Source organism: Ciconia boyciana, chromosome 2 (assembly GCF_034638445.1).
Source record: "Ciconia boyciana chromosome 2, ASM3463844v1, whole genome shotgun sequence".
NCBI classification, from domain to species: domain Eukaryota; kingdom Metazoa; phylum Chordata; class Aves; order Ciconiiformes; family Ciconiidae; genus Ciconia; species Ciconia boyciana.
In genome coordinates, this window is record NC_132935.1 from 4968540 (window position 1) to 4981229 (window position 12690).

At 37.0% G+C, this 12690-nt stretch overlaps 1 protein-coding gene across 5 annotated transcripts in view; it reads left to right on the plus strand.

Annotated features, from left to right (window-relative positions):
* TRAPPC9 (trafficking protein particle complex subunit 9) overlaps positions 1-12690 on the plus strand; it is a 544235-nt gene that overhangs the window by 52057 nt on the left and 479488 nt on the right. For all 5 annotated transcript variants that reach the window (XM_072851835.1, XM_072851836.1, XM_072851837.1 and 2 more), the window contains one exon: positions 5995-6121. In XM_072851835.1, the coding sequence (XP_072707936.1) occupies positions 5995-6121 (127 nt within the window). The remainder of the gene's footprint in view (positions 1-5994; positions 6122-12690) is intronic.

A 12690-nucleotide genomic window follows, 5' to 3' on the forward strand; every position in this document is an offset into this window, starting at 1 on the left:
GTAAGCTGATAATTTATTTTTTGAAGGTGAGCTATTACACAACAAATAACTGAATCCTTTTGCTCTCATTCTCTTTTTTGTATGGATGGAGCCACTTTCTTTGATACTGTTCATGATGATCTGTTCATCAACGTGGGTCTAGCTCTCTGGGTAGCACAGATTAATTATTTTCTTGTTGTTCCTGCTCTTTTCCATGTCAAACTGTGAATTTTATTAGTTTTAGTCTCCACCGTATTTATTTAGAGATTTATTTTGCTTGATTTCTCAAAGAAACAGCATTCATGTAATATGCTGTCTGCCCGTGCGTTTCTGGTTTTCCCCATAAGAACAGCTTTTGAATCTATTGGCAAAATGTGGTGTGGAGAACAGATCAGGTATGTTAATTTTGTTCCAGTTTCATGACACTTGTTTATACGTAGAAAAGGTAGATGCTAACAGTGCCCTGAAGAGGCAAAGAAAAAAAGACCTTTAATTCTCACTCTCTTTGGTCATTTTGTCATCCAGTTGGCCAGTCAGCCTGCATGTGCTTCCTGTCTCACTGATGACCTAATGAATATAGGTAGGAGTCTGAAATGTAGCTGTTCAGGGCAGTATAAAAACCTAGGTAAGTGGTGAGATTTGTTGCAGTAGAGAATATTGGAATGAAAACCCAGCATTCCTTGTGTTGCTTTCAAAGCAACTTGTTCAGGTATCAGATCTCGGAATGGTTTGAAGTCGTGTTTACTTGCTCCATGTATTTTTCACAAAAATGTTAGAGATGCTGTTTGTTTACTAAAACTGTAGAAAATGCTGTCATCTAATACCTATCAGACTTAATGTAATGGAAAAACAGTGATGCTTGCCTGCAAATTGGAGGAGACCTGCTCTGTTCTACTGAATTAAACAACCAAAATACTGAATTAGGGGATTGATCATGCAAGTCTTGCTAAGGTACTTCACTTACGACGTTAGCTTGCTTGTGGTAGTGAAGAGTGACGTACTGAGTATACAAATAGGATGCTTACTGTCCATCTGCATCTATCCAAAACTAGAGTTGAGGGACTACCCGAAAGGTCATGAAGACCTTTGCATACATGCTATAATCTAGTGATTAACTTCAAGGTAAAAAGTTGGTAGCGGTTACTGTCTATGAATACTCAGTTTCTTTTTCAGCTTTTGTGAAGGTCTTAACATATTTCGTGGTCTTTTTGAAATTCTTTTTTAGTTTAAATAATACACTGCATCTTGATGGCAGGGTAATGCTGAAGATCTCCCTGGCAGCAGACACTGACTTTTTTGTCTTCTCCAGTTGTAAGAGGGCTCACCAAACAATTCTTTTTTTTTTGTTTGTTTGTGTGTGTGTGTGTGTGTGTGTGTGAAGGAAATATCTGTGTTTCTGGGTGCAGAAACTACTGTTTTTCTTGCCTTTTTTTCTGTCAGGCTGACTTTTCTGTCTTGTTACATGTTACTAGTAATTTATCAAGGAGATGTTTGACACTGTGTTCCTGAGAGAGTTGGGTAGGCCAGCTGGTTGCCACTGCTCAGGGGCTGACTGCTGCAGGAGGTCTCCTCGGACTTCTGCTTTGTGAACATTATTTGCTGTTTTCAAGGGGGAAGGAAAAGCTCAACCAGCACAAAGAACCCTGGGTACTAGGGGTTTTTTTGTTAAAACTTTGATTCTGGGCTTCTCACCAGGGGAAAATTGAAGTCAGAAGGTTTTTAGCTATTTGTTTCCCAACTTCCTTTTTCAGTATTTTAGCAAGTTGCATAAGGAAACAAAGTTGTTTGTCTTCCAGTGTAATTGGCAGGTCAGAAATAAACTGTTCCCTTTCTTCATTCTACCTTGCTATAGGTTGTTCTGTAAAGGACACAATGACTTGATTGGAACAAGATCAACCAATTGTTTGCCAGAAAACAAATGTATTTTTAATATTTGACTTTGTTTTTAATGGGTAGTGACTGAGACCAAGTGCAGATATTTTAAATTTCTTCAAATATTAAAGCTAAAGAGCTGAAATGTACCATTATAGCAATTGTGTTCTAATTTTCTCCATTACCTGCCAAGGCATGAAATGCTATTTGTGTGATACTGTTAAATCACGGTTACTGAAGTGCTTAAAAATGTAAGTCTATAACTGACCTTCTTTCCTGTCCTGGTTTGATTTTTCAATGGCTCCATTCTTGTGAAATACTGCTTCACATTATTGTGAAACTAGCAGGAAGACTTATTTTTCACATTTAGTAGCTTTCAGTCACAAATGGTTTCTAACTGTGCAACTGAAGCTTTCAGATTTTTGTGTTCTCATATTAGAAAAAGATTCAAAGCAGCTTTGGGACAAAACCAATGTTCATTGTGTTGACATGACGTAGTCAAGCAAAAAATTACCAAGAATATTGGTGGACTTGCAAAATTTTCAGCTGTCAGAAACAGCCAAAACAAGGTAATGAAGAAAATTTGGTATGAAATGGGGAAATTGTTCTATGAGGTTATACTGAACAAACTGAGAAGTATGTGTTGGCGTGGCGATACTGACTATGGCTTTGTTCAGCTTTATGTGGTTGCAGCCGTTCTATGATCCTGATCTTTCAATGAGTCTGGAGAGAAACTGGAGGAAAAAAAATCATGAATGTAGTTATTCCAGATGAGAAAATAATCCATCGTTTCTCACTCAATAAATGAGTCTCTGTAATACCTACACAAGAGGATCCAGTAGTGTTTCCAGCTGCAGTACAGGCTTTTAAAGCTGTTGAGGTGAATTCACAGGTCAAAGGATCAAGTGGTGCTTGCTTTCCTGCTGATGTATACAAGCATGAAGACACTAGGTGGGTAAAGACCTCCAAGAGTAGGTGTCTTCTATCTCTTCTTTGCAAAGAGAAAGATAAGTACTAGTGATAACTGTTTAAGTCACAGTCTTCTAAACTACAGGTCAGGAGACTTAGTGGTTGATTAGATCCTCCTGGGAGGTTGGTGCAGTTTCTGATTGTGTCAAAATACAATGACAGCCAGGCAGATGCTAGGAAAATTTAGAGCTGTTTGAAAGTAGCGGTCTGTAGCAGGTTTTTGGCAACTATTAGGGTTTGCAAATTTGACTAAGCGGAGAAATTTGTATCATTCATTCACACCACAGAGGTCAGGTAGCAGAGGTGCTCAGTCAGGGGAGAAAGGCTCCAATATTTGCTTTCAGAAGTGGCTCTCAGGCAAGATCATGCAGCTCTTGCTCTTTTGCATCATGAATGCTTCTTGATATGTCCTACTGATGTAGATTCCTTTAGCATCTCAGCTGAGATGCAGTGCTAAGTAAAAAGTAATAGAGCTGCTGGCTTGGCAGCAGCATGTTTTAAACTGCATTTCATACAATATCGGCATAGAAAAATGTCTTGTTTTAGCCTTGTCTTTGCAGAAAGCATGCTGAGCTTCTACTGTGAAATAAAAATGTGACTCTAAAATCTATAAACAAATTCTTTTTGCAAGTGGCAGCATGCTTTCTTTGAATACAATAATTGACAGTATTTCACACTAGGGAATGAAAGCCAATTCTTCAGAATTACAGACCTCCAGTTTCAAGCAGAATTAAGCACATACTGTACTGTTGTCTTAATCATTCTTGGTAGCTGTGATGCTTTCCATCTCAGTGAATTCTACTTGTACTGTGTGCCCTTGCTCACATTACCTGGCAAATAACCACCTGAATGCTGTAGCCTGAAACTTTTACGAAAGTACTCAGTCTTGAACCACTACAACTCCTCGCTGGGCTGTGCTGATCTGAGCGTATGTGTCTGTCTAATCATGTATTTTTGGGAACGTTTCCTACATGCAATTAAAATGTGGTGACTGGCTCAAGAGACAGTTCAGTGAAACCCAGACAAAAGCAAGGCAATTTGTCAGTTATGTGGCATTAATTTCATAGTGAAGGCAATTACAATCAATGTTTATTTGCTTTGAAAGAGTATGTACTCATGGCTTTAGAAGCTTACAAACTAAGCTGGATTGATGTGGGCAGTACAAGCATCAGTGGATGTTTGTGTTTTTCAAGGCCGAGATAGTGTTTCAGGCAGTAGCATGGTTGACAGGGTATGTTTCTCTCACATTTTTCTCACTCTTCCCTTTCACAGCTGCTATGCAGCGTTTTTTACCCTTTCTTAAATATGTTATCACAGAGGTGCCACCAGCATCACTGATGGGCCCAGCTTTGGGCAGCGGCGGTTCCATTTTGGAGTTGACTGGAACTGGGTCTCTCCAACATGGAGCTACTCCTGGTCTCTTCTCACAAAGGCCACCCCTACAGCACCCCCTCTACCAAAACCTTGCTGCATAAACCCAATACACTTGTCTAAGCAGTTTTTTTGGAAAGCAGTATTTGCTATCACCCTTCCCTTTCCTATTTTGTTTTATTGTTGAGTATTTTGATCTCTGAAGTATTTTCTAGAAACAGTTTAGTTATAGAGTAGTTATTTTTATTGGTAGCCCATATATGGAGGAATGTTCACTATGCTTTAAAACAACATAGGTCTAAGACTTTTCAGCTATCTCATTCTCCCCTCTAAACACACACTCTCAGGCTTATTTCTGTTTGCAGACTCCCATTTCATCAGAGGAATATAATTTTGTGTTCAGGCCATGTATTTCCAAATAGACATTTTTTTCTGGAGATGCCATTGTATACATTGTTGAAAATAATTGTTCGATAAAAGTTGTAAGCATTTATTATACATTATTGAAGATAACCCAGTGTTATCCCATATGCTTGTTTGAATGTTCTTGTATTTTTAAGCAAAACCAAAGAAAAATTTTCTTACTGCCTCTTATGATATAGTAGCATAATATTGTACAATTATTTTAAGAATTAGGTAGTTTTAACACAAGGTAACATCAAAAGTAATTTGTTTCTCTTTGTCCTGGTTTCGGCTGGGATAGAGTTAATTTTCTTCCTAGTAGCTGGTATAGTGCGGTGCTTTGGATTTTAGTATGAGAACAATATTGATAACACGCTGATGTTTTGGCTGTCGCTAAGTGGTATTTACATTGGTCAAGGACTTTTTTTCTTCAGCTCCCCATGCTCTGCCAGGTGCCCAAGAAATGGGAGGGGTCACAGCCAGGATAGTTGATCCAAACTGCCCAAAGGGCTATTACATACCATATGATGTCATGCCCAGTATATAAACTGGGGGAGTTGGCCGGGGGGTAGTGATCGCTGCTCGGGGACTGGCTGGGCGTCCGTCGGTGGGTGGTAAGCGGTTGTATAATTTTTTAATGTTTTTTTTATTTTTTATTTCCTTCTTTTTTTCCCTCCCTTGGGTTTTGTTCTTCTCTCTCTCTCTCTCGTTGTTTTCCTTCTCATTATAATTTTTATTATTATTATTATTATTATTATTATTATTATTATTATTATTATTATTATTATTATTTTGTTCCAATTATTAAACTGTTCTTATCTCAACCCACGAGTTTTCTTACTTTTGCTCTTCCGATTCTCTCCCCCATCCCACCGGGGGGGAGTGAGCGAGCGGCTGCGTGGTGCTTAGTTGCCAGCTGGGGCTAAACCACAACACTCTTCTTTGCCTTTGGTATTGTTTCAGCTAATGTTTCAGAACAAGGCTTGTTCACATAACTATTGTGTGAACAAGCTATTATTAATAATGCTATTATTAACAACCTTAACATGCTTGAGGCCAATTGTGCTGGACATGTAGATTTACTAGATAAATTGCAGTAATTTTTATCTCAACAATGAAAAAATTAACAAAAAGCAGGTATACACTGACACTTTAAAAATTCTGAAAAGTCCAGAAAACTGTCTTACTTAAGGTCACTTAATTGTATTAGTTCCATCCATTAAGGCTTCTGGAGCATAACTCTAAGCTTTGTATGCAAAAATTAGTTGGCATTCCATTAGAGTTAGTTTGTATAAATACAAAAAAGCAAGCAAAACTTTAGGTTATAACTTCATCTTAAACTTTTGTGACATGTAAGTTTGAAATTGTTTTTTAATTTTATTTTAAACATTTATTTTCTAGAAAAGAAAGATGTAACACAGAGCTTGGAAAGCTACACAGCAAAATGCCCTGGTACAATGGAATTCATCACTCTTCCAGATGGTTTGAAGTTACCTCCTGTTCCATTCACCAAATTGCCTATTGTGAGGTAAGACTCCAAAATACAATCTTTAACTTTTCCACAGTACCTGTCAAATTTTAAAGGATAGTGGAAGGATGTAGTCTTCTCAGTTTACGTAAGTTGTTCACAGTAACATGGAAAAATGTCAAAATGTCAAATTGTTTTGAGAAGTTCTTAGGCAAAAATAGAGCCTTTGAGGAGAAAATACTTTCTGTGTCCTTTAGTTTCAGAAGGAGAGAGGGTTTTTCTTTTTTTCTAAACTGTCATTCAAGAGTTTCTGATACAATCGAAGAAAAGTATTTTGTAATTGCAGCTGAGATTTAAGTTAGATACCTGATCATACTGAAGTTCCACGAGTTGGATGCTGTCTCCATCCATTGGAGCTTGGAACTCAGCTGGAACTGATGCCTTTTGTAGCTGTTCCTTTCCAGATGCTGCACTTTCAAGCTGGCATCTTCACTGGCCTATTCTAAATCTATGTTCCTTTTTGTGCCTGTGTGCCAAGGCACATCATGCAGTCAGTCCAGTGAATAATACCTTGTTTAGATTAAAGCTTAGCGTGAAGTATTAGTGTCAGACACAGAGAGAAAACAGCCATTGGGCATCAATAATAAAAGAAAAGGCTAAAATAAAATATTTGTCAAGAAGTGGCTTTTTGAAGGAAAGATAATTGCTATTCAGAAAAAATATGGTAGAAGTTATTGAAAAGAGTTCTCACAGAGATTTGAGTTCTCAGTGGGATGTCATCAAACATTTCATGAAGCAAGAGTTCTGGTATCACAAAGAGATAATAAAGTGTATAACCAAAGAGTGAAAATTATATTTATTTTCAGATTACTTTTAGTCTCTAAAATGAAAAGGAATGTTTTACTCTATGACCATTTTTCATGATACAACTAGTTTTACTATGTTCTCTCTAACTTTTTAATTTTTTTTTTCACATTTACTGAAGAAAGAGACCTTGTCTAACTATTTGTAGTGCATTTAACATGCTAGATCTCTTCACACTAACAATTTGTTGTGTGGGAGGTGCTTGCTTAAGGTGCAGGTTTGACTGGAGCATATGGTTGTATGCGGTCAGATGGAATTGTATGCGTAATCAGAACGGTCACACCATTTCCAGTGGTGTCCTGGAAACAGTGTTTTTTCTCCTGGTTGGACCAAGTACAAAGCTGTGCACTTACTAGCCACCTGGGTCACCCCACTTTTAATGTGTACTCACGGGGGAAAAACGCATCTTCCTTGAGGTCTTCCAAGCATTGTCCCCTCAGTGGATTCAGTTAGCACTGACAAAAAATCTAGGATGACTTTGCAGATACCTGCTTTGCATTGCCTGTTCAGTGGTGCAGTGCGTACTTTGGAGTTGCAGCTGGTATCATCTTCTTTGCTGGAAAACATGAAATGTGGACATACGATCCCAAAACTTTAACTGTTAGAACCAAAGCTACATATTACAATGGGAAAGTTATTGGAGTAATTAATTATCAGGTGACTTTGGGGTTGTTTAGTTTCACAAAAAATCTATGTATAGAGCTAAACTAGTCTTATTTGACTATCCCAGATCATATTTGCAGTCAAGACACAGAGTCTTGACTGCAAAGACTAGATCACTTAGAGACTAGATCACTTACCTAATTTAGATATCTGCTTTTGGATGAGTTGAATTACTGGAGTATGTGGACTGTATTGACTCATTTTCCATTGACCTTAAAGATGTCCAATGACAAGTTCAGGTAACTGCATCTGTGTGTTAGATGAGTTCCCTGGTAAGTACATTCTGAAGGCAGGTTTGCAGCTAAATACATGAAGGAGGCCTGTATTTCTTCTCCTGAAAGTTTTTACACAACAAACTTAGTGCAAGTTTTAACCTAGCCTCTTTTTTTAGAAAGAAAAATTAAATAGTATTAAAAAAATGGAAATTAATTAAGCAAACTTGTATAGTCCTTTCTAGTACTTGAGTTACGTGATTGTAGAGAGAAGTTAGAGCAAAAGCTTCCATGAAAATGTTTTTAAGGCAAAATACTTTCTTTTGAGAGCAGAAGTGCTGTCAGCCACTTAGTGCCTCTTGCAGATCTCTGTTCTAGGAATAATCTTAGTATTACACAGTATAAAACCAAACCTACCTTCCTTAATCTGACTGTTTATGGGATCTGTCTGCCTTGGCTGTCAAATAGGTGCAGAAATGCTGTACTAAAGTTCCCTTGAGTCTAACTCTTAACTTGTGCTAAAAAAGCAGCATTGTGTTTAGCTGTGAAGTGTTAAATCCTGAGTTAGCCTCAGGTTTTTGCTTTTTGCTTAACTTTTAAACCATGGAGGAGGGAGATTGTACTGGATGTATTCCATAGCGCTTTCTTGTTTTTCTCCATGCTGAATATTGAAGAAAACTCAAGTCTGGAAGATACGGGAAATGCCGATTTGAATCCTTTTTTATACGAGTCATGCATATAGAGGCTAGTCAAAACTTTGGCAACCAAGACTTCACTGGGAAAGGCTCTGCCTCACTTAAAATGTTTTGTATGCTGAGAGAAGGGGACAAGCACATTATTTTTACTTGTTATTCCTAGGGCTAGCTTTAAGAAATTGCTCACCATCCAGGTGCTTCATTTACACTATCAGCTTGTGCTGACCTGGCTGCACTTGGAGTGTTGAAAATAGTTGCTGCTGTTTTGCCATGGGGTGAGGAACCCAACATCCAGCATTATTTAACAGCTAAGAATTGCTGTTTGTGCTCCTCTCCCCCTTCCTCCTTCTTATCTTTTGAAAGTTCTATAAAAGCCATAGTGATAAAAATCCATAATCCAACAAAATATTAGTTGTGTCTAAATATAAAGCCCCCAGTTACATCTACACAGCAGACCTAGTGTATTGTAGAGCTGTCCAGCTAGTTGGAAAATAGCTGTGCTTCAGGACTGCAGAGCTCTTCGAGCTAAATCACGTTAATTTTTGAGACATAAATTAGAAATGTGTGGAAATGTGGTTTTGATCAATGTTGAATAACCTAAGCTTATGATTCAATCCATGCTAGAGCCCTCTAGAAACATACACATTTACTGATGATGATGACTTCTATTTACTGTTGGCATTTCATGGTCTACTAGTTTTGAATCCATTTAATGTGGGGTGCTTATCTGGATTCTTAATCAAAATACTGTCAAACACTGAAATGCCACAGTGAAATTGGAACATAGATGCACTATTACCTTTTTCTCTCCCATACCTATAAAGCAATAGAAAGAGATTTGGCTTGGCAAAATCTTTATATTCCATTACTTATGTTAACTAGTATTTAATGTCTAGCTGTCCTTTATTTAAGTATGGTATTCCTTATCATCTGTCTTTTTTTGTGTGTATCCTGTCTTTTAACTGGATGCTTGATCTACTAATGATGTGCTTTAAATATTATCCTATTTTAATATATTTTCTTTTAGGCTTTGGAATTTTGGGATTTTTTTTTTTTTGACATTTCAAATACTATAGTGCAATCTGGAAAGCTCCTTGATGAATTTTTGTTTCTTTTGATGAAGCTTCAGAAATTAAAAGCATGTTGGATTGGAAAGTATTCCATTATAGCATACTATTAAATCATCATCTAGTATTTTCTCAAATAAAAAATAGAATAATTTATTGACTTTCTGTTCTAATAGATGCACGATTCCCATTTCCATAACTTACCTGTGTTAAAACTCATTTTCTTACTAATATACTTACAAGAAGAAAGAATTTTCTTCCTTTTCACCACTGATGTCTTTTAGTTGTCCTTATATACTTTTCTTACTACTTTAAATTTCCTTGGTGCCATTTTTTCCCTTCCCTCTGTTTACTTAGTAGATTTGGGTTTTTAAAATTATTTTCATTTCCCCTCTAAGCAAGCTTGTTTTTAATTACAAATACAAGATTTTGATCTTCTGGGTAGCTAGTGAAATTATTTTGTAATTCTTAATTGTCACTCATTTGAATTCAGTCAGGCTGGGCCAGGGGCTAGAGAATGTATGTTACTGAAGCTTTTCACACAAAGGAATTAAAAAATTTGCCATGTGCTATGTATGACCTGTGAGGGTATAGCTGTCTAATATGTGGCTGAAGAACATTCCTTCCACTGTCATGCTTTAAGATAAAAAAAGGTTATCCAACAGTATTTATACAATAATGATGAATGAGCTAAAGCCTTTCTCTCTCTATATAAAATAAAATTCCTTTTTATTAGCACTTTATCAAATTGAATGTTTGTTTCCTCAAATAAGTATCATTCACGTGTTTTGCTTTAAGTTGCATTCTAATTTGTAACAAAATTCTATCAGAAGAGGTTTCAAAATATGAAATATTCAGGAATCTGTCATAGTTTCTCTCTATTCCTCAGGCTCGTTGTCTGTTATTTTGCATTTGATTGCAATGCTGACACTAAGTATCACCTACAGATAATATATGGATGTGATTTATTTCTTGTTCCAAAATACTTGTAGTGTTATCTAGGAACTTCTTATCAGGTGTTATATCACCGAGAGAACATGTCTGTGTAGTGTTACTCTTACAGCTTCATTATTTTTCAGCAGTAGCACATTATCTTGCATGATTGGGGTAATTTTAAAAACAAATTGTTTTCTTGTATGTATGTACTTTTTCTTAGTGGGCTATTGATACGAGTGTTCTTTAATGTGCTGACGACTTACTGTGTGAGCCAGCACAGGCAGGATGCAGGAACAACCACAAAACCACGGATGAAATGCAAAGAGTAAATTTATTTTTGTTACCTCGCCAACCGGGGGATCCCCAAAGCAGCACCCGGGCAGAGGCACACAAGGGGGGACGCAGGCACCGCAGAGCTTGGTCCATGCTAGAGTATCACTGACCCTGCTGTTTTGGCCTGTTTATCAAGGATTCACGCAAGTGTAGTTTACCACTGTGCTTTGATCTTTCCGACAGCAGGGCAGGAATCTCAAGCATGTCCTATCATGTCCAACACTTCTACTTGTCCAACACACAAGGCCAAACAATGATTATTATGATATACGTGTTTTTCAACACTCCGGCTGCAAGTCACTTGAGCGTGTTTACAGTCCTCACCAATCTTCTGTTATTTTCCCGCACTTACATTATTTTCATGTTCTCAGTAATAATTTATTGTTTTGACATTAAGTATAATTCTGTAACTTTGGCAAGTGAATTACTTCAGTTATATCCTGTTAATGATGCAAAACTGTTTCAACATGTAAAAGAATACTTACCTGCTTTTCAAAGTGAAGACACTTGATTTTAAGTTGTTTCTATGACCTTTACACCTGAGGAAGGCAGGTTTCTTTCTTAGTGCTCCAGTGCTTTTGTCATAGTATTTGAAGAACTGCATAAAACATGACAACTTAATCATGGATTGTAACATTTATAACCTCTTTGGTTTATTATGGCATTATCAAAGAATTCCAGTGAGATAAGTTTTACTGTGGGAGGTGGATGTGGGAAAGGGAGGAAGAAGGGACTTAGTCGTTGAACAAGTTGGGGTTTTTTAGCATTCTTGCACTTGGCCTTTTAATTGGCTTTAGAAGTCTCCTAGGGTTTTAGCTAGACTCTGTTGTTGTTCATGTCTTGGTACATGCCTACTATATCTTTAAAAATTTACTGCTGGAAAGTTTTGTGAGCATTTTATTTCATTCTTGCTTGTCTACCTCAGTGTGGTGGGATGCTTCTAGCAATTAGCAAAAATTGTAGTTTTAGTCTATAGGAATTTTTTTTTTTTAATTTGAAAACCAGATTTTTAAAAAGTTGGAGATTTAATCCATGAGTGATTGTAAAGGGGAGATTCTTTTCTCTCGATGACGTTCTTAATTAAAAGCACAAATACTTCAAGCTTAATAGACTGTAGCAAAATAGCTATGATACTGAGTGGTGCCTTTATTCACCTTTTGTTTTTCCTTTCCTTGCTCCTTCCTGACTCTTAAGTAACTAGGAGTCTTACAGGCTTTTATAATGCTGCTACTTTTACTGAATATCCACTAATTTATTGCTTGTTCTTATGACCAAATTTAGTCTTTAATTTCCCATGAGCATTGGAAGGCCAGCGATTTCCCTGCATGGTATTGTAGGGATTAGGGTCTAACAGGGATACAGTCTAATTAATAATTTGTTTTCTGTCTGTTTGTAATTGCTTTCTGGTCATTCTACAAACCCACTCAAATTTCTGGGACGTCTCCTTCCTTCCAGAAGCAACTGTGTGCATTTTAACTGTTTTAAAATCTGTTTTATTCACCTTGGAGAAGTTCTTTATTTGTATTACATCATCCAATGACATTTTGTCTGGCTCCTAGTTTGGATTTAAGTTAAATATTTGATTGCTTTCTGCACTGGACTTGTGGTGTATCTGTTGTTCAGTCTGCACTTAACTTGGGAATTAATAGCTGGATTTAAATCACCGGTCTGGCTAGTTTTGGTTTTGTTGGTTTCTACAGATGTTTTTCCTTTGGTATTTGTTTTCTGAGAGCTTTCTGAAACTTTGCCTTTAGTTTCCTTGGGTTGGTATTACTTTCTTTCGTACTGTAGGTGTTTACTTCACATTTTCCATTTCAGGTATTTTAATCAGTACCTACTCAGAGTGTCATTTAGTATTT